The sequence below is a fragment of the Mustela nigripes genome, chromosome 3, assembly GCF_022355385.1.
Source record: "Mustela nigripes isolate SB6536 chromosome 3, MUSNIG.SB6536, whole genome shotgun sequence".
Classification (NCBI taxonomy): domain Eukaryota; kingdom Metazoa; phylum Chordata; class Mammalia; order Carnivora; family Mustelidae; genus Mustela; species Mustela nigripes.
Window position 1 is genome coordinate 157,767,717 of NC_081559.1, and position 25,783 is coordinate 157,793,499.

The 25,783-nt window shown below is 44.9% G+C and overlaps 1 protein-coding gene across 1 annotated transcript in view; it reads left to right on the forward strand.

Annotated features, from left to right (window-relative positions):
• Positions 1 to 33: 33 nt before the first annotated feature.
• Positions 34 to 25,783, forward strand: part of PTDSS1 (phosphatidylserine synthase 1) — a 61,416-nt gene continuing 35,666 nt past the window's right edge. Inside the window, exons 1-3 of the mRNA XM_059394900.1 lie at positions 34 to 313; positions 11,902 to 11,993; positions 24,522 to 24,566. Coding sequence (XP_059250883.1) covers positions 135 to 313; positions 11,902 to 11,993; positions 24,522 to 24,566 — 316 coding nt within the window. The 5' untranslated portion in view covers positions 34 to 134. The remainder of the gene's footprint in view (positions 314 to 11,901; positions 11,994 to 24,521; positions 24,567 to 25,783) is intronic.

A 25,783-nucleotide genomic window follows, 5' to 3' on the forward strand; every position in this document is an offset into this window, starting at 1 on the left:
GGCTTCCAGCCTGTGCTCGGCGCCAGACCCGGCCCCGCCGTCCGGCCGCTCGCCCGCAGCGGCTCGTCACCTCCGGGGTCCCAGCCTCCACGGGCCGGGACCGCCGCCGCCGCCGCAGGACGGGGAGGCGGGCCATGGCGTCCTGCGTGGGGAGCCGGACCCTGAGCAAAGATGATGTGAACTACAAGATGCATTTCCGGATGATCAACGAGCAGCAAGTGGAGGACATCACCATCGACTTCTTCTACCGGCCGCACACCATCACCCTGCTCAGCTTCACCATCGTCAGCCTCATGTACTTCGCCTTCACCCGGTGAGACGGGCCGGGCCGCGTGGAGGGAGCGCCCTGGGGCGAAGGGAAGGGGCTGGCGGGAGGCGGTGGTGAGGAGCGTGGGCCGGTGGAGCTCTGGATGAGGAATCAGGCTGGCTGTTCCACGCACACACTCGCAGACCCACCGCCCATCAGCTCCTCCACCGGCGCGGTGTCTCACAGCACACCTAGCTTCCTGCCCTAGAGCTCTTCGGGACTGGCATTCGTCCCTACCCTCCAACCCCCACCCTCAACCCCCACCGTGTGCTGCTACCTCCTCCCATACAGCGATTCGGGCCACACCAGGAGCACTCGAGGGTCACCTAGCGCGATGCCCACCTATCCTGTCCTACTGAGCGTCGCTCCCCGAACATCACGACGCGGCCCCCTCCTCTCCAGCCCTCATCCCTACCGAGCACACCGTATGAATCATCTCCTATGCACCACTTTCAGCACAGACCGCTACACGCTGAAAGCACCTAGGTCCACGGCGTTTCCATGCACCCTACACAGGCCCAGGCCACAACCAGCACCCTTCCTGTGGATCTCCTTCAGTATTCACTGCCGGCCATGCCCAAAATGCACATGTGAGTTGCACTACACGGTCTTTCCCATGCAGCCCCTCCGCTATGCGTGGCACACAAACCATCTAGCATAACCCGTCCCCCAGCCTCAAACAGGACCACAACGCAAATGGTGTAGATGGATGTCAAAGCTGATCCTTCCCCTTCCAGCAGAGCTACCTACCACATCTTGTGCATACTGCTGCACAATGAGATATTGTCAAGCAATTGTAGCGGTGCCTGGTGCATAGTATATGCTGTGGAAGTGATAAATAAAACACATAAACCTCAGCATAGCACAACTCTCTTTTCTCCCTGAACACACACACACACAAACACTCACACTAGCTCAAAACTTCTGATATATACTTGTGCATAGAAGCTATCCAGCCCAACTCTTAATACCTACATCATATAACTAGTCACTGAACATGTGGCCCCTCACCCACAACCCAGGGAAATATTTCACCCCTGGTTCAGAATGACGTGGGCACTATGGGTCCTACTTACAAGGATTTTTTTTTTTTTTTTTTTTTTTCCTGAATAAACTTCTTTAAAGGAAAGGCATGCCTACCACACTCTTACGGCTTAAAAGATTAACCCAGAGAGGTGTAGTTTCGGAGCCAGACGGTTGGCTTCAAATGTCTGTGTGCCCATGGTTGAGTTCCTTCCCCTTTCTCTGAGCCTCAGGATCCGCCCTTGTAAAATGGAGATAAAATATGTACTTACCTCATACAGGTTTATGAGTAATAAATGAGTATGTGTGAATGCACTTAGCAGAGTACCTCATTCTCAATGCACAATTAATGTCAGTTACTTCTCTCCATGTTTTTATCCAGCAATCAATCTCGTTCCAGGTTGGCAAAAAATGTGTAGAGATATACTGAGTGGTCCCAAGCATTGGAACTTCTGGAATTTCGTGGGTGGGGATTAAGGACTCTAGATGTGTTATGACACATGGGACAGCATAGTACAACAGAGAATGAACTGTATAAATGCTTGTGTGTGCAGATTTCCTGCAAGAGATACACACACGTACACGTGCCCACGTGCACACTCGGAAGTGACAGGGATGCCTCCATTGGGAATCACTGCCATCTTTCAGATTTTTGTAAAACTAAGTATCTTCCCACAACACACTTGTTTCTTACCTCCACAATCCATTTGACTCTTAGGTCTCATTTTGTGTTTATCTGTGTGCATAAACCTACCTTAAACTGTAAGGCATATGTAACAATTACTCGTAATGATTAAGGGATACAGCCACTATAATTGTAAAGTCTTCAGCTAATTCTATGCAGTGGGACTAGACCAGTCCTTTCCATAGAATCTAACCAAGAACATATTTCTAGCCCGGGAGGAAAAGCATTCTTGTCTCTAATTATGGTTACTCTCAAATACTTCATTTGTCATGTCATCTGATTTTACCACCTAATAGCAATGTGGCCACTTCATTTTGCTAAGCCTCAGTTTCCTTATTTGTATGTAAAAAGGAAATATTTTTAATACCCTATTGGATTATCTGTCAGGATTCAGTTCATTTTTTTTAGATAATCTGTGTTTAGATCAGTGCATGCCAAATATTGAGTGCTCAGTAAACATTAGCAGTAACTATTACATCGTTTCATTGTATGTTAATGTCTTCTAAATTATATTTGTGAGGGAGTGAGGATGAAGTGTGCTCTGTTATTGAGAAAAAGGATGAAGGCATTGAAATAGTAGAGACTGCTTTGCTTGGGTAACATATATGTCTGGTTAGTATTAATTTCGGTTCAACTTCATCTCCCGTGTGGGTTAACAGTGATGGAATTAGTGCAGGGAGTTTCTTTGGAAAAAAGAAAAGTAATTACGGTATTTTATTCTAAATCATGAGAAAAAGAATGAGCCGTTTGTTTCAGCCTTTTATCTTTCATATTATCTAGACCTCTAAGAATAGATCTCTCTTCCTCTTTTCTAATACAGAAATTCACATTCTTTTGTAACTTCCCTTTGCAGCATATTCTGCCAAAGCAGTCGATAAATTGCTGCAGAGAATATGAATTTTAACAGCTTGTCAGAAGTAATAGAAAAGGCATAATCTGAACCTCAGTCTATGGCCTTTTCCAAAAATAATAATCTTTTTATTTCTTCTAATAGTTTCATAAAGAGAAACCGTATATCGGAGAACTTGTAAATAACAAGTTTCACCTTTTATAAAATCATAAGCCCCATTAATGCAGATGGTACTTACTACCTCTTACTCATTTTTGTAATGATTTGTGACCCTTTTAAGTGGGGCATTACAGTGATCATTCTATCTTTCTCTGTAAAGATGGAAAATAATGACTTCTTAAATGAAAATTATTCATTCTGTCCTCTTTTGTAATGATTGTCTCTAGCACTTCATACTTATTTTATAACAGAATTTTAGTTGGATGACTATTCAGTACAGTTCCTTCAGGGAAAGCAGAAAAAAATGTGTTTTTCAGACACGTGATGTAAAAGTACAGGAGATTGAATACTTTTGGGGTGCCAGTGACCAGGAGGTGAGCCACGGTAGCTGGGTCCTGTCCTATGCTTCAGAGACACAGCGAGAAATTAGGATCATGCAAGAATAGACACCACACATGGAAGTGTGAGATGGGTTTGGATTTGTCAAGTAGTTCTTTTGTTATATAGCAGCTAGGCCAACTCACAGTTAAATCATAGTGTTTAAATCTCCTGTCTCTCTCACTGTCATTAAAAGTAAACCCAGGGGCGCCTGGGTGGCTCAGTGGGTTAAGCCTCTGCCTTCGGCTCAGGTCAGGGTCTTGGGGTCCTGGGATCAAGGCCCGCATCTGGCTCTCTGCTCAGCAGGGAGCCTGCTCCCCCCTTGCTCTCTGCCTGCCTCTTTGCTTACTTGTGATCTCTCTCTCTCTGTCAAATAAATAAATAAGATCTTTTAAAAAAAAAAAAAAAAAAACCCAGATAAAGCCACATGCCATCAAATCATTCTCTCCAAGCTCATTTTGCCACATTTGAGAAGTTTTCTTTTACGATAAATACTTTGGCATAGGTCTTGGAAGTTCGTTCAGCCAAAGTGGGGCAAGGAGAACGTTTGTCTCAAGTTCAGAGTAGAATTACTGAGGTGCTGCGTGTTTATTCTGCTTGCAGAGATTGGCAAACCTGGCCGTAGTGCGTGGCCCAAGTGGCAAAAGCTTGAACATCAGATTTGAAAACACCAAGATCTGCTAAGTCCCTGTCACAGCAGCCCACTCTCTCCTTAAGAGGCACTTGGCAGTAAGACTGAGGAATCTGTCTCTCTTGTCCAGTCATCACTTAACCCAGAAGAGAGTGCCTTCCTGCACTTTGCTGTCCCCAAGTCCTTCTCAGTCTGTCGGTGCTGGCTCTCTCCTTGATGGAGACTCAGGAGACAGGAAGGCAGGGATGTGGACAGATTTTTGATTGGTTTGTTCTTATTTACTTGCTAAGAGTGGTTTTTATTTCATTTCCCTGAGTGGGCTTGGAGCTCCAGTTCTTCCTCAGGTCCCCAAGCCTTACTTAGTTCTGCCTTCTTTGTCACCCCCCTCATAGAGACCTGCCAGCATTCCCCTTTCTTTCCCCTTTAGCCCATATAAATCCCATTAGAAAATGTCTCCTGATACTGCTGATTCAGTTGTCTTGGTTCTGTTTCCTTTATGTATATCATGTTCTTTCTCTCCCATTAACAGAAGACCTGGATATCCTTGTTCCCTGACACCAGCTCTGTTAAGTGATGGCCCACAGCGGCTGTATGCTGGGCTTCAACTAGCCCTGGGGGGGGAACAGAGCACACTATCAGGAGGTGCCCTCTGATGAGGTCCAGTTACCAGAGATATCACATTTCTCTTTCCTACTTCCTGTTTGAATCATATTTCTCCTTGGATTTCAGTAAGCATCTTCTATATCCTTTCTTATATTTACATCTGCTGTCTTAGCTCCCTAATAAGATTATAAGCTTGTTGGAGGGGGAAATGTATCCTCTATTTCTTTGGGATCTTCTATAGGAAATAGGTTCCTGAGTGACCTCAGATGTTTATTTGGTTTAAATGCTGCCTTACCTCACAGGGATTGCATGCTACCAATTGCTACCTGGTGTTTAGCATTTTAGCTAGAAATCTGTTACCGAGGGTCATTCAATGAGTCTTATGATAATAATCCTCAGATTTTTAGCCTCAGATTTTTGTAGGGAAGTTAGCAGTTTTTTTAGTCTCCCTGAATCCAGAAACCGGGCCTTATTTGGTCAGCCACGACTGCTTCCTGAGCCCTTGGCCCTGGCATCCTGTTTAATTCAGTTCATCTGTTCGAAAGTCCAGGTGTTTGTTGACGTGGAATAGACCTGGTCTATCTGCACCAGGTCTCACTGGGCCTTCCCAGCTCTCAGAGCTCTTCTCCTCTCCCCAGGCCCAGGCCTTGGCTCAGCAATCCCCTTATCCTTTGGGGCAGTATGCTCCCAAACCTTTACTCCATCTCCCTCCCATCTGTCTTCCACACTGCTGCCCTCATGACCTTCTAAGACAAAGTTATGACCCCATCTTTCCCTGCATACAATCTGTCACTGCAACCGCATCACCTGTAGGGGATGCTGGCTGGACTCAGGTCTTTCATTGTAGGGGATTCTGCTTCTCTAGCCTTGCCCATCCCCCTCCCCAACACCTGCACACAGGGCACACAGCAGGCCCAGTTGGCTCACCAACCCCACACCCAGTGCCAGGCTGGTGGTTCTCTGCTCCTGGAGAGCACTTCCTGGAGATTTCTCTCTAACCACGAGCCATGGCATCCTCCACAGTCACCTGGATGATGAGCCCCTTCCTGGACCTTTCTGGGTTGTTTGAGGAAGACAGGTTTATATACTTCCAAATATCTTTAATTCTTCTATGCCTCTTACTGGCATTATAATATTTGTTACTATATTGATTTCTTGAGGCCAAATACCTTAATCATCCCAAGATACACACCCAGTAAATGCTGAATGCATCAGATACCAGATATCATTTATCCAATAAAAACTTAAAAAAACCACTCTTCTCCTTTGGTTGACAGATCTAAGTTACAGTTCTTGACAATGACTGTAACTTACTGTAAAATGAAATGAAGGTAGTCCTTAAATACCAAAGCTAGTCAACATGGATCCACTTTGTAACCTGGGACTAGGTTTTCCATTGGGACAGAGGATCCTTATCAGGGACCTTATCAACATGACCCTACCTGTGTGTCTCAATTTCAAGGACTCCTATTAAAGGGATGGGAAGGAGAAGATTAGGGGAGGGAGGACAACCCCTTGGCACCTTAGGAGTCTTGGTAAAAGGTTCCTGTCTGCCTGGCCCTGAGGAGGAAGCCTTGTTGAGGGGACATGTGGGCGTGTGAGCAAGTGCATGGAGTTTGCTTCAGTTTCCTACAGTTGGCCTCCCCTACTGCCTGTAGTCAAACACTCAACAGACACAGAATCTGAGTCCAGAATTTTTTCTGGGTGCAAAGTTTTTTTAGTTCAGGACTTTCTTTCTTTTTTTTTTTTTTTTAAAGATTTTATTTATTTATTTGACAGACAGAGATCACAAGTAGGCAGAGAGGCAGGCAGAGAGAGAGAGAGAGAGAGAGAGGGAAGCAGGCTTCCTGCGGAGCAGAGAGCCCGATGCGGGGCTCGATCCCAGGACCCTGAGATCATGACCCGAGCCGAAGGCAGCAGCCCAAACCACTGAGCCACCCAGGCGCCCCAGTTGAGGACTTTCCTTCCACTTTCCTGCTCTTAGGACATTCTCTGTTCTCTGGACAGTTAGTTCCTTATATAGGTTGGAACAACATTCGACAGAAGGAGTTGAACTGTTAGGCTATTTGACTGGCCATCCCCACTGGGACCTGAAAGCCACTGTTGGTGCCCTCCGTGGGCTCAGGCTGTGGTTCACCCTCACGTGACCTCTGAGTCCTTGGGCTCACTCAGCTATAGCATCTCGCTCATTCCAGCGCCCACCGTATTGAGAAAGCCTGCTGTGTGCCAAGGATTGTGCTGGGCACCGGAGGTAGCTCAGAGGAATGAGATGGGACCTGTGCCCTCTGGAGCTTAAATTACAATTTTATTGTTATCTGCCCATTCAGTATTTTCACTGTGTGTAGTCATGGCTACCCCCACACACTTCCCAAGCACCTCCTAAATTTGGCAGAGGGGGAGAAGGACTTCGCCTGCCCCCCCCCCCCAAAATGTCTGTATCATTTTGTTAAATGTAGCAGTCTTGGCCTAGAGCCAGTGTTCCAGAAGCCTTGGCTCCTCCTTCCACGCAGTCTCTTATTTGTGTATAACTGTGGGCCAGAGCAAGCCAAGAGCTTTATCTCCCTCATCCTTCATGGCAAGATAATCCTCCTCCCCAGAACTGTGGGGCAGTTAAAATAAAATGCCAGCTGCAGAAGTTACTTGGCAAGTTCAGAGCACCAGAAGAGGAGACATTTGTGGCCATGGCTGCAGTAGACCTTGGGAGAAAGTTGGGGCTGTGGTCAAGGTTGTCAGAGCTGGGCGAGCTGGCGGGGTGGGGTGCCGGCGGGAGCGTTGGGCCATGCATTTCATTCTCTCTCTGTGCATCCACCTCTTGTGAGGGACCTGTCTAGCTGTGGCGGGAACACCCTTGCCACTCTCAAGAGGCTTGTGGGGCTGGGCACTGATGGTGCTCATGTTCCTTCTTATGCTCACCAGCTCGCCCTCCCATCTTTGATCAAAGAAGTCTGATCTTGACTGTGTATTTTCCATTTATCTAACAACACTGCTGTCTGTCTTAGATAGGTTTCCCCCACCCTCCAATTAGATAAAAAAAACTACCAACTTACCCCACTGCTGCTTTTTTTCAGTTTAGTCAGCCTTTTTTTCCCCTACTGAAACTAAGCCACCCATTTGATCCTTTCTAATAAAATTGGTCAAAATTTTTACAGAATTGCAGTTTCCTTGGTTTTATGTCTTTTTTTATAGCTGACCTTAAGTTTTTATACATTTAATGTTGTATATTTTCAAGCATTTTTGACTAGTGAGTGAATCTTAAATAGAGACTGGTTGGCTGTTACCCTTGGTTTAAGTCAAGTTTTAGTTAACTGTTTTGAAAAGAGTTATGTATCACATTGCTTGAAAGCCAAAATATACCTAAGGGTATGGGGAGAAAAGGTATGGGGAGAGGTCTGGCTCCCACTTGCACCCCCCCCCCCCCTTTAGAGGAAACCGGTGTTGCCACTTCTTGGGTAGATTTCCAGAGACACAGTGTGCATACACATGCCTACTTTTTTGAGCAGAATATTTGTTTCCTATGTGCACTATTCTACAACTTGCTTTATCTCACCATGTCTCTTAAGATTTTATTTATTTATTTGACAGAGAGAGATCACAAGTAAACAGACAAGCAGAGAGAGAGAGGGAAGCAGGCTCCCTGCTGAGCAGAGAGCTGGATGTGGGACTCGATCCCAGGACCCTGAGATCATGACCTGAACCGAAGGCAGCGGTTTAACCCACTGAGCCACCCAGGCGCCCCTCATCATGTCTCTTATTCTGTAGCAGTCAACTTAAAAAGATCTTCTTCGTTCTTTTTCTGGTTGCGTAGTATTCCATTATGAATAAATAAACTCTGTAATTTATTTCATCAGTTCCCATTCAGTGGACATTGATTTAGCTTGTTTCCATCCTTTTGCTAATACATATAATGCCCCAGTGCACAACTTTGTACCCATGCGATTTTCCGTAAATGAGGGTATATTTGTGGCATAAGTTCCCATTCGTGGAATTGCTGAGTCACAGGGTATGTGCATTTATAAAGTTCATATGTTGCCAAATTGCCCTACATTAAGGTGGTTTCAATTTATACTACCCCTGGCAATGTGAGAGACTACCTGTTTGTATTTTTCTTCATATCCCCTCCAGCTCAGTCATTCAGTTTTTACCTTTGTCATAGGCACATTTAAAAAATGATCTCCTGGTGTTGTTTTAATTTGTCTCTTACCACGGGTGAAAGTGAGCATCTTTTCACTTGCCTGAGAGCCACTGGATTTCCTGCTCTGAACTGTCTCTTCATATCCTTCAACCATTTTTCTGGGTTTTTTTCTTTGTCCATTTGTTGTTCTTTCTATTAATTGATATTGCGGTGAGTGCTTTGTGTATTTGGGAAGTTAATTAACTCTTTCCCTTGATCTAAGTTCCAAGTTTATCACTTGTCCTTTACTGATTTCTTTGTTGTGCAGATTAACCAACTTTTTTTCCTTAGTGATTTCTGGGTTGTGTCATACTGTAGGTAGGTCCCTACTCTGGAATTCGTGTGTTTCGGTTTTGGTTCTTTAATTCATTCATTGTTTCTTCCAGAACATTTCTGGGTCTTTGTTTTAGAGTTTGGGGTTTGGGGTTTTTTTTGTTGCTGTTGTTGTTACTGGTTTTTGTTTTTTTTTTTTAACTTTTATTCTTTGAATCATCCAGAGTATATTTTAATATAAAGGATGAGTTACAGAATCAACCTTTTCCCAGGCAACAGTTAATTTATTTCAGCCTTGCTTTTATTTTATTTGTAACGTACAGGTGTGTGCCCTGTCAAACTCTCTTATGCCATCCCTGTACATCTAACATGAGTCAGATAGATTTAGGATGACATAATTTTTTTAGGAGACAGCTTGGCATAGGGAAAGCTTGTCATCTTCAGAGCCTAAGAGACCTGGTTTCAAATGGGAACTCTGCAGCTTCTTAGGTATGTAGGCTTGGGCAAATTAAAATTATGTAACCTTTCTGAGCCTTTGTTGCCTCATTTGTAAAATATGGTTGATAGTACCCCATTTCATAGATCGGTTGTGACAGTTAGAGATGATGTTTAGAAACTGCCTGTCCTGTGCCTGGTACACAGTAAATACTTGATAATGGGGAGCTGTTATTATTGTCATTATTGTTACCAATATGGGTAGTGTGATGTTGGCTTGAATGAGGACATTGTGTCCCTCCAGTCCCTGTGTGTAGCCATTCTTCAATAAAAGTGCATCCTGGAAATTGGATATAGGGTTTCCCTGCCTAAGCCAAAAGCCATGGCAGGTGCCCTAGTAAATGATTGGGCCAGCATTTTCAGGGCCGTGTTCATAACCTCTGGGCAGATGTTTGATTGTTGGGGTGTACATTAAAATACGATTGCACTTTGCTGTAAGAGGAAGTCCATCTGATCGTGTAGTTCGGTTTTATAGGCAGATCTATGAAGTTAACTGTGAAGCATTGTTTCCTCACCATTAGTGTTAGTGCTCTTGGGCCAGATAATGATTTAAAGAATGGGATCTGTATGCTTTCTTACCTCGGAACCTTGTGTTAAGTCCTGTTGTAAATCTGGAAATTACTTAATTGGGCGCAGTTACCTGAACAGAAGTTGTTATCTAAGTTAACTTATCATTTGAAGCCCAGTACCCGAGGACCTAGCCTTTAACTGGGTAATTGATCACTGTGTCGTTCCACACCTCTTCATGTATGCCGATGCTCAAGATTGTTTAATACATTAACTTGATTTTCCTGTAAGTTTCTTTTTTTAACCTCTTTTGTAAGACCTTTCGCTGCAGTCCTTGCGCATATAAAAACTCAACGTCCAAAAATCAATTTTAAAATTATTGCTACTAGTCTCATTATGTCTGAATATCTCCTTCCGTTCTGTTCTCCTGTTTTCTGTCTTCTCATCCTGCACCTTTTTAAACTGAAATGCTAGACTTCCCTCTCTCAAGCTTCTTAATAATTTATCAATAATTCAGAAAATCTTACTGTCTGAGATTTCTGTTTTCCCTCTTTTGTTTGCTTCTCTTGAGTACCAAGGATGTTACTAGACTTATCTCTTTTTTTTTTTTTCTTTTTTAATATAAACTGTCAAGCTAATTTTTCTCTGCCATCAGTGTTAAGAAAATTTCCGTTTGGGAAATTTTACATGGTTTTATACAGTAGATTTTCTTCCTAATCAGTAATCAGTCCACAAATATCCATCGAGGGCTTATTGTGTGCCAGCCTTTGAGGACACCATGGGTGAATAATGTCCTACCTTCAGGACTTTATTTTCTATATTTATTTTGTTTTGGCAGGAGAGGGGAGGCAGAAGGTGGGGTAGAGAGAGAGAGTCCTAAGCAAGTCCATGCCCAACATGGAGCCAATGTGGGGCTCGATCTCACAACCCCTGAGATCATGACCTGGGCTGAAATCAAGAGTCGGATACTAAACCGAGTGAGCCACCCACATGCTTCAGGAGTGTACCTTCTATATTGAAGACAGACAACGTATCAATTAACAAATGGGATCATTTCAAGTTATAAAGGAGATAAATAGAGCAATATATTAGAAGTGACCAGGCACAGAGTGAGCAAATTCATCCCCTTTCTTCATAGTTCTTTTGCTTCTGGTCTGACTCTAAATCTTGTATTCTGTTTTCTCATGATTTTTCTTTTAGGACTGTTTTCTGGTGCTTTCTTATTACCCAACATTTTGCCCTTTTCATTCATCCCTTAGATGACCAACTGCCCATTTTTAAGAACTGATAGATAATCTCATTGCATTGTGCTTTTCTTCCTTATAATCTTACGCTTTCTTTCTGACTTCTAAAAATTTCTTTGCCATGGTGTACATGATAAAGGTTATCTTTAGTCATTCTTGAAATCAAAAGACATTTCTCCAAAATAAACTTTACTTTTTGACATCCTGGGGGGGGGTGTTTGTGTGTAAAGTATACATATATATATATATATATTAAAAAATATATATAAAATTTATATATATACGTATATATATAATTTTTTTTGAAGAATAAGAAGAGTGATTTTCAGATGTTTGTGTCAGTGGAATGTGTGTCAGTATGTAAGGATGCCAACTGCATTTCTCCTAAGACTGGATTTTACTATAAAATAGTTATTTTAGGAAAGGACAGTGAGGGGTAAGTAGCGTGTGTAAAGACTTTGCTTGCAAAATGAAGTTAACAATCTTTGGTTTTTAGAACATGGAACTCTTATGCCTTCTGGATTGACTGTTTAAGTCTGAAAATGAATACTCAGTGTTTTCTTTTCTGTTTTCAGGGATGACTCTGTCCCAGAGGACAACATCTGGAGGGGCATCCTCTCTGTCATTTTCTTCTTCCTTATCATCAGTGTGTTAGCTTTTCCCAATGGTAAGTGATGTCACGCTTTACCACATTTCTTCTGTGCATTGTGCCCCTTTGGTGTTTTTTGAGAGGCATGCCATCTAGAAGATGAAACCAGAAGGTGGGAATAAAAACTTAAGCTGTGGTGTTTAGGCTTTGCCTAACCAGGCTCTGCCACTGGCTAACTCTGTGGCCCTGGGGAAGACCCCCAGCTTCTTCCCAAGTGTTTGAGTCTCTCTCTTCTGTAAATGGAGATTATCAGGTAGGTACTCTTGAAAGGGTTAGTTAAGTTACTGCATGTTAAATTCTCTGAGTAGTGACTGACAGATTGTAAGCTCTCCATAAGTGTCAGCTGTTCTTACTGTTGCTATCTTTACTGTATCAACTGAGTCATAAAATACTCTATTATTATTTAGTCCTTTTTGCTAAGGACAGGGTCAGTGTTGTAATGAATATTACTTAAATAATGTGTTGTCCCAGGTGATCTTTAATCATGGTGAACTTTGCTGATCATGCATTTGGGATATGAATTTTCATGATCAGGTATTAAAAAAAGACAATTACTACTGTGAATTTTATCCCCTATCATGATTATAGTGTGAGGAAATGTTTTTTCTTGTGTGTGTATTTTGGGGTTTTTTGTTTGTATATTTGTTTGATTTTTAAAGATTTTATTTATTTATTTGACAGACAGAGATCACAAGTAGGCAGAGAGGCAGGCAGAGAGAGAGGGGGAAGCAGGCTTCCTGCTGAGCAGAGAGCCCCATCCGGAGCTTCATCCCAGGACCCTGGGATCATGACCTGAGCCAAAGGCAGAGGCTTTAACCCACTGAGCCACCCAGGCGCCCCTGTTTGTTTATTTTTTAAAGGGAGATACTTGGGTGGCTCAGTCAGTTAAGGATCTGCCTTCAGTTCAGGTCGTGATCCCAGGGTCCTGGTATCGAGCCCCAGGTTGGGTTCTCTGGTCAGCAGGGGACTTGCTTTCCCCTCTCCCTCTGCCAGTCCCCCTGCTTCTGCTCTCTCTCTCTCTTGCTCTCTCTCGCTCTCTCTGTTAAAATAAAATCTTTTTTTTAAAAAAAAAAAAAAGCTACCTTACTTAAGATTCATTCCTTTCCTCTGGATTGTCCCTTTGTTTTTTCTTAATCCTCTTCAGTAACTTCTCCCTAGAATATTCTGTACTTATTCCCTATAACCATTTTTAAATGCTGCTTTTTTTTAATATCCTGTTCTTTTACTCTTAAGATATTTTGAAAGTGTTCAGTCTTACCTACGCACTATGCTCCATGCGTCCTCCTCGGGTTTAAACTTCACACTTGAGGGTGTGTTTCTTCTCTTATCCTCCCATTTATTCAGTGGAGTAATGTGTAATGTAAGAAGCCCATGGTGAGTGTTACTCATTGCTACTTGGAAATCTACCATGGCGACAAAGTTCTAATACCAATTCCAAGTTATGTGTGTTGTGGGGGGCAGGTAGCAGGGACAGGGTGTTCCCCCATCAATAAGCAATTTTTAGACACTAGTTGACAACCCTCTAGTTCAACTCAGTTCTGACACTGTCTACCCAGAATTACCATCAGATCCCACAGGTTAAGGGCTCATAGAGGCCACTGCAGATGCCATTTGCAAGTCCGAGGTTTTCACCTGCACTCCTGACCAAATGGTTATAAATCAGAGGTTCCCATGACCCCTCCCTGGGCTCGACTGATTTCCTAACATGGGTCACTGGATGCAGGAAATGGGTTTACTCACTAACTGACGGTACCATTTTATTACAAAGAGTACTCATCAACAGATGAGAGATGAGTATAGGATAAGGTATGTGGGAAGGGTCTAGGAGTTTCCATGCACTCTCCACAATGTGTCACTCTTCTGATGTCAGAAAAGTGTTCAGCAACCCAGGAACTCTCCCAAATCCCCTCCTTTTGGGTTTTTTTGGAAGCCCCATTTACGTAGGCATGATCGATCCATCATCGGCCACTGGGAATTGAACTCAACCTCCAGCCTTTCACCCTTCCCCGGAGGTCTTAGGGATGGGATTGAAAGTTCCAACTCTGTAATCATGTGTTTGGCTCCACTGGCAACCAGCCCCAACCTTAGGCACTTTGCTAAGGTCTCATTAACAGAGCAAAAAATATTCATTATTCTCATCACTTGAAATTGCAAGGGCTTTAGGAGCTCTGTGCCAGAAGAGGGCACAAAGACCAAATCTATAGTTCTTATTGTAAATCACAGTATCACACATGGCACAGTCTTCAGTATTTCCAAGATGATGGCAATGGCATTCTGTTCTGTATTTTTGCTTAATCCAAAGCAACTCTATGTGCCTTTTGCTGGGAGCGTAACAATCTAACCAGTAAAAAGCATAACTGAATCCTTACGAGAATGAATTGTTGTAGATAACCAAGTTCTTTAACAGTTGAGTTTAACTCTCCAACCACTCAAGCTTCTAGATTAAATGTTTAGTGGAAACCTTTCAAGATGTGAAAACCTGCTCTCAGTCAATGCAGGCTGCTGTTGCAGAATACAGGTACCGAGGGTTTAAACAGCACAAGATTCATCCTGTGGCAGAATGCCTCTCCAGCTGGGAACCTATGAAACCAAACATGTGTTTACAAAGTCCGGTAGCGGGACCGGCACAGGATACACACTCCCATCCCAAAAGGGAGAAATGGGAAAGAAGGGAGGGTGACAAGTCCCAAGCAAGTTCAAAACCAGGAAGGCAAACTCGGTGAGACTTTAAGGGTTAAGAATAACCAATCCTGGGAGCACCTGACTGGCTCAGTCGGTAGAGCATGTGACTTGATCTCCATGTCGTGAGTTCCAGCCCCATGTAGGAGGTAGTGTCAACTTAAAAAAAAAGAAGAAGAAGAAGAAGAATCAGAGTTCTTTGGCTCAATGCTCTGCCTTCCAGATTTGGAGTAGTAATAGTCTGCTTCCATAGCTCTGCCCAGCTAGGATTTGGCCTGCTTGCATGGCTCTGCTGGGTGTTGTCTTGCATTTTGAAACTCAGATGGAGATATTCTCCCCACTTTTCATCTCCTCAGTGGCCCATGCACTCTAAGGCCTGTGGTGGAAATGACAGCCCAGATAATCTCCCAGTCACATTTAAGGTCTTTCACCCTGTGTCTTAAAGAAGAGCAAATGTTCATAGCCAAGTAACTCTCTGGTCTTGTAGGGTCCAAGAGGTCCAACAGAAGTCTTCACTGTAGTGGTTAGGATTATCACATCATGAATTTTGTCAGGGGACACAAACATCCGGCCTGTCACACCTGCATACCTTACGCAGATCTGACAAACATAGTTTGTTCTTTCCGTGATGATTGAGAGTTCTGGAAATGCACAATTATGATGTAAGTATGAGTATGATGACTCGATATCCATGGTATGGCTAGGTCATGGAATGAAGGGGTACTGACCCTACTATAGAATTTTCTAGGAAAAGTTCCTGATGGCAAAGAGCTTTTTTGGCTAATTGCCAACTTACTTTTCCCTCTGTCTTCCAACACACAGAACCTCAGAATTTGGAATTTTTGGTTAAGAGGAGAGCTTGGATATTATGCAGCCCATCCATTCTTTCAACGGTCGTGCATTATAGGATAGCTAAGTGGCCGCTTGCTGCATAAAACATTCTATACACATGAACCACCCGAGTCTGTAGGTGGTCCCCTAAGCTCCGGAAGCTGGCCTTTTCCTCTAAACATGGCATAAAAATACAGCCCAAAGCAAAGAGATGCTGAGCCCAGAAGGAGGGTGAGCAGGTGACCATTAAAGTGGTGGTGACAGGGCACCCAGGTGGCTCAGTCGTTGAGCATTTGCCTTCAGGTCAGGTCATGATCCTAGAGTCCCAGGATCCAGTCCCACATCGGGCTCCCAGCTCTGCAGGGAGTCTACTTCTCCCTCTCACCTTCTCCCCCTCATGCTTTCTCTCATTCTCTCTCTCTCAAATAAACAAAATCTTTAAAGTGGTGGAGACAACCACTCCTCCTTTAGCCGTCCTGCTGCTTACTCCAATGTCCTCAGGCAGTGGCATGACCATTACTGCTCTGCGCCCTTTGTTCTTACTTCATATCTAGTCCATACCTATCCTATTAGCTTGACATCAGTCAAGGCATGCTAGGTGCTCAGGGAACTGGTCAGTCCAGAGGGCTCGGGTCTTTTCTGCAAGCCTTAAGCTTTTCTTGGCTGCATGTTCACTGTTGCTGAGTTCTCACAGGTAGCTTCTCCACAGCGCTGAAGATTTCTTTTCCTCCTTTCTTTTTTTTTTTTCTTTTTAAGCTTGCCTTTTCTTTTTCCAGTGCCATTTTTGAAGTCTGAGGATTCTCAAAGATGAGTCACTCAATAGCCATGATTCTATGTTTTACTAGCCATCCCTTCCATGAGGCTTTCCAAGAGAGGGCTTGGGTGTTCATTAGCAGATGGTTTTCTGCGGGCACCCAGGGTGCCGAAGGTCAGGAGAGGAAGTCTATCGGACCTAACATATGGCATGCTTTCTGCTGGTTTTTTCTTCTGTTCCTTAATGAAGTCCTCCAGTCTTCAAAGTCCACTTAACCCACTCAGTTTATCACTGTGGGACTGTGCTCTTGTTTGCCTTCTGGGAAGATAAAAGTTAAGTTTGTTTTATGCTTTTCTTATCCTGGCTTGTTACTTCGTGACACATACAAAGTGGGGAGGACCGATAGGCCCATGTGGTTCATTCAGCCTGCTCGGTTTACAGCTGCGAAAGCTGAGACGCTCGGCCCTCATTGAGCCCCAAGAGGTCACCTGGCCACTCGATGTCAGCCTGGGGCCTCATCTCCTTTAGTCTGTCTTGTTCTGGTTAATTTTCTTACTAGGTCCACTGGGATGTGTTTTTATCTCTGTCATCCTATATGTTTTTGTCTCCTTTTTCTTCTGTTCTTCTCTATCAGTGTCTGGCTTTTCTTTTTTCCCAGGAATATAATCTTAGTGTCTTAGTTGGTCTGTACCGCGTGGGTGATTGTGTCCATGATCCTCCATTGCCCACGTGTCACCTGTGACCAGAGGGGCTAGCAGGAAGGAAGGAGCCTTCTTCTTCTCTCTCTCAATCTCTCTCTCTTTTTTTTTTTTTAAGATTTTTAAAATTTATTTGTCAGAGAGAGAGCGAGCGAGCCACAAGCATGGGGAGTGGAAGGCAGAGGGAGGAACAAACTCCCCGCTGAGCAGAGTGGCCAATTCAGGACTCGATCCCAGGACCCTGGGATCATGACCTGAACTGAAGGCAGACGCTTAACCAACTGAGCCACCTAGGTGTGCCTCCTTCTCTCTCTTTTATCTCGTCTCTTCCCCCGACATCCTTCCCCTGCCATCTCGTGTGTGCTTGCACTCACACCACTCCCCTGTAGGCAGAACATGCTAGAAAGAAGGTTTTTCAGTAGATACAGAAAAAGACAATAGCAGTTCAGTATTCTGTGTAGGGAAAGATTAGACTGTTAGGACAGCACCTAGTGAGAGGGATTCTCTTGAAGCCGTGTATGCATAGCAAACACCCTGTGTCTGCCTTGTTTTCTCAAGATTTCTTTGTCCACTCTTTACATAAGATCAGTAAAACTGAGTTTTCCACAGTGAAGAATGTTCTTATTGAATATTTTAAATATTATTATTAATATTTATTATATATTATATTAATAATAATTATTATCAATGTTACTATTATTGAATATTATTATTGAATATTTTTAAGTTAGGGGTGGCTTTAGAAGGTGCCAGTGTGGATGATGGGAGAGCTGGCCAGGCCCTTGGGAAAGGGTGCTCCCAAGCTATGTGGGGGTCTTCTCCCAGAGCCAGCACTCAGACTTCAGGCCTTCCCAGGAGGCCCCGATGCTGGGGGGCTGCTTCTGTCAGCAGAGTGTACATACCTCTTCTTGTTCCAGTCTTGTCAACTTGCTCTCTCTTCTCCCCCACCCTTGGCACAGTCTCAGATTAGGTAATGAAAATGGACGGGAGAAACAGAGCCCAACGTTAGCCTTCTCCTTGAAAGGCAGTTTTGGGGGAGTGCCTGCAGTGGATGGCATGCCCAGAATGGCTCTGTTTTGGCAACTTCGAATGCGTTTCTCCTTGACCTAGCAAAGGCTACCCTGCATGTTTTAGTGCACGCCTAGATTCGATTGTGTCCCTGTGTCTTGTCTGTGTGAGCTCATCTATACTAGGTGGTAGACTCAGTCTTCTCCTTCAGGAAGCTGGCGGGGGTGGCAGGGGGGTGAGCATGATGCTTTTTGTAGTCTAACTGACCAAGGAAGCCTTTAACTTTCTCCATAGGGTTTTATAACGGGATGCTTTTGGCCACAAGTAAGAGGAAACTCATTTCAAAATGGCTTGAAGCATAAAGGGCATGTTTATTTCCCACATGTCAGGAAGTCCTGAGATCCAGTGGTTCCAGGGTTGGCTAATTGAGTCACTTGGTGACATGCGAAGACCCAAGCTCCTTACCTTGTTCTGCACCATCCTCAGCCCATGGGTGCTGTTTTGGCTTCCCTGAGGACCCCAGGAGAGCTGCTGCAGTGTGGATAGACAGCCTCGGGCAGCATCCAGTGCAGGAGGAGGGCGCTTCTTCTGTCTGTCTCTTTAAGGGAGAAGAAACCCTTTCTAGAAACCCTCCAGTGCACTTGTCCTGGATTCTCTTTGACTCGAATTGGGCCCTGTGCCTCTCCTCCATCCAGACCTGAGACAGGAACCTATAGTCCCCTAAGGAGGAGGCACATGATAGGTCTGCCCTGACCAGAAGAAGGAAAGAAAAAGGATGGCTTCCGTGGGCTTAGATTTTTACCACTGTGTTATCTGGGAGAGGATTGGACTCTCAAACAGAATTTCATCCCCAGGGTGAGCAGCTGGGGTAGGTGCTAGAATTGCTTCCTTCGGGCCAGTGAGCAGACATGGAGGGAGAGACCCCAGGTAAGGCCAGGGACAGAGGACCCGATAATCTACACCGCGCTGCTTCTTTCTTTCTTCTCTCTCATTCTCTATCACTTACCTTACATTTTTTTTTTCTTTTAAGATTTTATTTATTTGACAGAGAGAGAAATAGACCACATGCAGGGAGAGAGGCAGGCAGAGGGAGAGGGAGAAGCAGGCTCTGTTGAGCAGGGAACCCAATATAGGGCTCGATCCCAGCACCATGGGATCATGACCTGAGCTGAAGGCAGATGCTTAACTGACTGAGCCACGCACGTATCTCTCCCTTAAGATTTTTTTAAATGCTACCTCCATTTCATTATAGCAACTGGCACTCAGGCAGAAGTGTGATTTTAACTATACCGCTGCATCATTGGGGTGTAGTTACAATTGTATCACTCTATCACTGCAGTGAAATTTAGAAACCTGTTTGGCTGTGAGATTTCTGTTCAGCAGGTGACCTTCAGGTGTACTTGTCCAGCCTCTGGGGGCTTTCTTGAACCGTTTCTTCCCTTGCACCCTGCCCTCCCCAAACCGCCCAAGCCATTTCTGTACCCCCAGTGCGTGGCTCACGGGAGCCTCTCAGTCACTATATGTGGGATCAAGACCGCCCGGAAGAAAATTCACAGAATCAGCCCTCCCTTTTCCATTCCTTGTCTGCAAGAGGAACACCATTCAGCACTTCTTTAAGATATTTTGAGGAGAGTGAAATACTAGTATGTCTTGATTTTCCTGATATCATCCTTCGGTTTGTCCTTTGGCCTCATTTGACTTCTCTGAGCTAAGATAGTGTTAGTCACATCTCCGCGAGGTTTGAAGGTGATCCAGAAGATTGCTGTCCCCCAAATTTGAAACAAAATGCCTGTCCTTCCCCCATCCTGTTTCCCACTCCACTACTTTTTCTTTAAAAAGAAAAAAAAAAAATTATTTCTTAGGTTTGAAATTTGCTTAAAGATCATTTTACCCACCTTTTCTAGGTTTTTCCTAGAGGAATTTAAACTTGCAAATAGTAATAATCATTGTTAATTAATCACACCTCATCAAAGCTAAAAAAACAGTGACAATCAAGGGCAGGCGCAGACGAAAAGGGCACAGACCCATAGCTTTTGGAAGTTCTGTCCCTTGAACTTAGTTATTCATGGGAATCATGACAGGCTGCCGACAAGTCAGACTGTGATCTTATTTACTTTAAAAAAATTTTTCTTATTATTTTTTAATGTGTGATCTACGTTCTAATTTCTGAGGCAGTTTTTGAAGTGTTAGCTCTTGTCATGGCAAAGCCATTTGATTTCTGTTTCCTTTGAACTCAAACTCACTGTTAATATCTGATTGAAAATTAACGTGTCCTAGATGGAGGGACTGATAAAGTAAACCGAGCCGTGTTTAAGCGTGGTCCGGGAAGAAAACCCAGCCCGGAACAAACCAGCACTGGCTCTGCGTGGCCGCCTGGAGAGGCCCTTCCCCGGGCCTCCCACGTGATCCAGAGGAGCCGTTCTTGCAGGCAGCTATGAAGTATGAAATAAAGCCTAGAAAAGCTGCAGGCCCTGAGACGGAGTGCCCCTGACTTCTGCATCTGAACATGGGGCAGAGGAGGACAAGGCGCCCTGCCCTGGCCTGCTGAGAAAGTAGTCTGCTGGGAAGCGGGATCTGTTAACATGAATGTTCGGGAAAGGCTGGGCAGTGGAACATTCCCAGGCAGATGAGTGCTGTGGGAAGCACAGCTCCAAAGGTGACCTGACCAGGGCAGTCAAGTGTGGGTGATCTGGCGAGCATTAGTGTCAGAGTTTTTGACAGAGAAAAACATACCGGCCGCCTCTCTCCATTTGTTTTAAGAGTTTATTTATTTATTAGACAGAGATCATAAGTAGGCAGAGAGGCAGGCAGGGGAGGGGTGGGAAGCAGGCTCCCTGCTGAACAGAGAGCCCGATGTGGGGCTCCATCCCAGGAGCCTGGGACCATGACCGAGGCAGAGGCTTTAACCCACTGAGCCACCCAGGCGCCCCCCTCCATTTGTTTTAAAAAGCAAAATGATACAAGTAATATCTTTAGCCGTATTCCCTTCTTTGATGGTAAAGTTGGTAATCTTAGTGAGTAATGCTACTAGAATGCACACCTTGAAATACTGCACCAAAACATTTAGAGTGCCTTTTCAGGAAGAAGCGGGCAGATGTGATGACTGAAATAAAGCCCGGAATGGGTTTTGCAGGTAGCTGCTGAAAGTCTCACCTTACATTTCAGGGCCTTATCTACACCTTTTGTAACAAAAGGCACCAAGGCTTCCCACCTACCTGGTTCAGGGTAGAGCAGCTCCGTCTCTGAAACATACTATGTCAGATTGCTGAAGCCTTTCTTAGATCCATCCAGTACATTTCAATTTGCAAAGCTAAAGGACATTTTGATTTTTTTTTAAGATTTTATTTATTTGAGAGGGAGAGAGAGAGAGCACAAGTAGGGGAAGGGATAGAAGGAGAGGGAGAAGCAGGCTCCTCGCTGAGTAGGGAGCCGGAGGCAGGGCTCAATCCCAAGACCCTCAGACCATGACCTGAACTGAAATCCAAGATCAGATGCTTAATCGACTGAGCCACTGAGGCGCCCCAAAGGACCTTTTTAAAAAACTTGTATTCATGGAACACTACCTCAAAAACTAATGAGGTACTGTATATTGGCTAACTGAACATAAAAAGAAAAAAAAATGGCATTTTTTTAGAACTACTGTGATATGATGTTATGAAGCATAAGTGGGAACTGTGGAGAAAAGAGGAGAAGATTCGATAGGGAGAAGTCAAGACGAGACTTAGAACCAACAACAGACTGCACTGTAGTAAGAGGAAAATTCTCCTCCCAAGTCGAACCACTTGCGCCTGTCGCAGGCATCACAGACGGACGGACGGAGGGAAATACCCCGAGGCTGAAGCAGCCTCACAGCAGGTCAGGGAAGAGCCGCAAGGCCCCGTCAAGCCCAGATTCCTCAACCACCCTATTCTCTTCTTTACACTGAACATGCTGCACAGGGTCGGAAGAGAGGGCTGAGTTCTGTTTTCCGAAGGCTGCTCTTCAGGTCATCGTGGGCTAAAGACGACCTTGGAGGCCCTTCTGTTAGTTGATATGAGGGACCTTACATCAGTTCCCCATCCTGCCCCTTGTCTATCCTGACCTTGCTTACCAGTTCCACATGGCAGCACCTCTAAACACCACTCACTAGCTTGCTTCTCTCCCGTTGTTCTGGCCCTGAGATAGTCCTGGTTAAGTCCTTGAGGTCTCCCCACCCCCCGCCCCCACTCTGTCCTCCTGAGCTGGCCCAGGCATGACTGAATGGATCAGAAAGCGCGAAGTCTTCTCAGACCAGAGGCGGGGCCCTTGGGCCGTGTGACCTTGCAAAGTACCTGTGCCTCAGTGTCCTGAGCGGTAAAAGGGATGCAGTGATACCCTCTCACTGGCAATCTGTCACTACAGCAAGGAGACACTGGGGTTGGGGAGGTGTCCCCCCCCCCCACCTGCCTCGTGCTAAGTGCCCAGCAAAGTACTATTATAAATAGTGATTCCTCTTGAGAAGAACCCGACTTATGGGATTCTGAGTGTTGACTGGGCATGGAATTGGGTTGCAAGCCAAAGAATCATACTGTTTTCGAGTTTCCCCTCGTGAGAGGAAGCCTAGAGAAAGCTGGGGTCCCGTGTTCTGTCTAAGAGGTGAACGCAGGGGTTTGGATGACGTGACACTTGCTCGCCGGGCAGCTACTGTAACACAGAAGCCACTCATGGTAACAAACAGTGGTGACGAGAGCACTGGGAAGAGGAAATTAAACGACGATTTTAACCATCCGTTTTCCAGTGACTTGAAGAGAGTTAGCTGTGTTGTTACCTGGAAGGGGACCCTGGTTTCTGTGCCTCACTGTGCCTTTCTGAGAAAAAAGCATCCGGTTAAAGAGAAAACACGGATTCCTTGCTGTGTGAGCCTGCACTACTGGAACGTAGAAGTGGAACAGATTGGCAGATGCTTTATTTAAATCCCTCTATCTGAGCCCTCACTCCTTGCCATTTTACAACTAAGACACCATATAAATTTGGACAAAGCCAACCACACGAACCACACTCACCTTCTGAACTGCCCCGTATAGGCTCAAGAACTGACTAGATTTGGATGGCAGGGGTTACTTGTAACTGATTTCCCTACTTTTTCCTTTTCCATCAAAGGAAAGCAGTTAAAATATGTTTCAAAGTCGTTTTTTTAAGATGAGGTAGGTGATTGAGGATGGGTCTAGAATAAAAATTACAATGGAATGTTTCCTGCAGACAGGATTCCAGGTTGCCAGCACTGGATGCTGATTGCTGATTAAAAAGACTTTCAGGGTGTTGGCTGGAGGACTGGGAAGTGGGCAGGGTGGGGGGGTTGGTTAGGAGGCTGGGTCCCAGGCTAAGCTTCTAGGAACAGGCAGGTCACCCAGAACTGGTATGTTGAGGGAACCCCAGTGAGCACTGGCTATAGGCTGTCCCACTGTCCCCTCTGCAGGGAACTGCCCCATCACCAGTGCCACCTCCCTGCTACTGTCCGTGCTGGTCCAGGCAGAGGGAGAGGGGGAAGTGGAGGAGAGCTCTGCATACTTAGGTCTGTGTCGGCAGCTTCCGAGATCAAGTCTGGCACAGGCTAAGCCCCGGTTGGGAAGGGGGCTGGGCAGCCAGCTCCGGCGTCTCCCCAGGAGACATGGGATCCTGATGTTGGAGATCCTCCACGAGTGTGTAGGTAGGCTGTTGTCCCACAGGGGTGGGCGGCCCCAAATAGGTCAAGTGCCCACGAGAGCAGTGTGCAGTATTAGGGAACTATAACTCTTCCCTTGATGGTGTGTCAGTTTAGTAGGTGGAGGCCTGGCTTGCTTTCTTCCTTCTCCTTTGTTTTGTTTTGTTTTTAAAGAGATACACAAGGAGAGAAAGTATTGATGGGTTACTTGTAGTCAGAGTGAGTTTTGTCCTGTGAAGCCTGTGTTTTCATGGTGTGGGAGCTGCATCTGGGCATCTGGTCGGGGTTGCCGTGTCAGAGGTATTTTGTTACCAGGGTTCATGATCAAAAGCCACTGCACTAGCACGTTCCAGTGCTCTAAGGATTTATTTTCAGTTTCCTACCCCACCTCACAAGTTCTCAAAGCAGTGTTTCTCCTGTTCCATTTCCAGAGCGCCTACCCTGCCGTCTCTCTGTCTCTCTGTCTGTCTGTCTGTCTCTCTCTCTCTCACTCTCTCTCACACACACACACACACACACAGAGTGGCTGGGCTGGGAGATTTCACTTGTTAAACTTGTTAAACTTGTTAAACTTAGGTATGTTTTAAGAACTCTTCACAGGCTGGCCTGGTAACCTACTCACTGTTGTAACATCGTTTCTCTGGGAAACAAGGGTCTGAATCCTAAAGACAAAGCTTGGAAAACAAAGGTGTGTTGTGGAGACTGAAACCTTTTACAGTTGTGGTGACAGTTGCTACAGTTTGAATAAAACATTTCAACCTAGACTTGATCTCAAAATATTTACGTGGAAAAAAAATTGTGACAGTAGAGAGCCTTTTTTTTTTTTTTTTTTTTTTAATCTCTGTAGAGATCAGCAATTTGCTTTTAGTTTTACTTTGAAACCAGTTTTTTTCTAACTGTACGTTTTCTCTCTGCAGGCCCATTTACTCGACCTCATCCGGCCTTATGGAGAATGGTTTTTGGTGAGTTACCCATTAGTAGATTTAGAAATAGATTCTATTTAAAATCCCCTTTCTGTACATCATTATGGCAGTTTTACAGTAAAACTTAATAGCCTTTTACTTTTCGGTATTCCTAATACAAATGTTTATGAAAATTCTTTGATGCAAAACAAACATACATGTGATAACTTTAGATTCTCGTGCCTGTGAGCTGTTCCAACTCCATTCCCCCCCGCCCTGCCTATGCTGTTGTCTCTAACATGCACGGGGTCTGACATGGGGGCACATGGCTTGTCCTTCTTGATGCATCTTGATGTTGCTCTTCACGGGGCCTGTGAGCATGTTTGCCTTGGCAGCATCCAGAACTGCCTGAAAGCCCAGCTTCTCCTGAATCGTGGATGGGAAAGATCCTGGAAAGGGTGAAACCTTTAGACAGAGAGCCCTGATTTTTCAACAAGGGTTAGCAATAAGCATATCCATGAATATTGGATGTCTTGTTTTTACGTGATTTTGAGTCCACATATAGTCAAATCCCCTGCATGGACTTAAAACGCATCTTTCAAGTGTTGGCTCTTGGCTTTGTCTTGCCTAAATAAGACATTAAGTCAATTATTTTAGGTTCGGAAAATGTAATGTTACCAGAAGGACCCTAAAAACGGGTATTTTGCTCAAGGTCGTCTGTTTTTTTTTTTTTTTTCAACTTTCAGAGATCATAGGTGAGTCCCTTTGAATGAACTGACTTCCTTCCTTTAGCAGGTGTTCACTGAGTGCCCATGTGTGGAGGGCTGTGCCCACAGGCTGCAGGGGAGGGCCAGACAGACAGGAGGCTCCCCCTGGGAGAGAGGACACCTATCGCAAACACACTATTAAACAGATTAATAATCAAAAATATCCCATGCCGTCGAGTGTTCGGAAGTTAAGTAAAGCCATATGGGATGATGTTGATCGAGTGACTGCTTTCACGTGCACAGTCAAGGAAGGATGCTTCCTGGAAATGTGTGTGCAAAGTAGGATTGAGGTCACCGGAAGCCAAGCAAAGGGAAAGACTACTAAAGTCGTCCCTAGCCGGAAAGAGTGTGATGTGTTGCAGGCCCATGTGGTGGAGCACAGCAGGCCCTCGGGGAGTAGTGAGAGAGAGGCCAGAGTCGGGCAGGGACAGAGCCCCACTGGGCTTGCGGGCCAGTAAAGAGCACAGATAGGAACGATGGTGGGAAGTCCCAGGAGGATTTTTCGTAGAA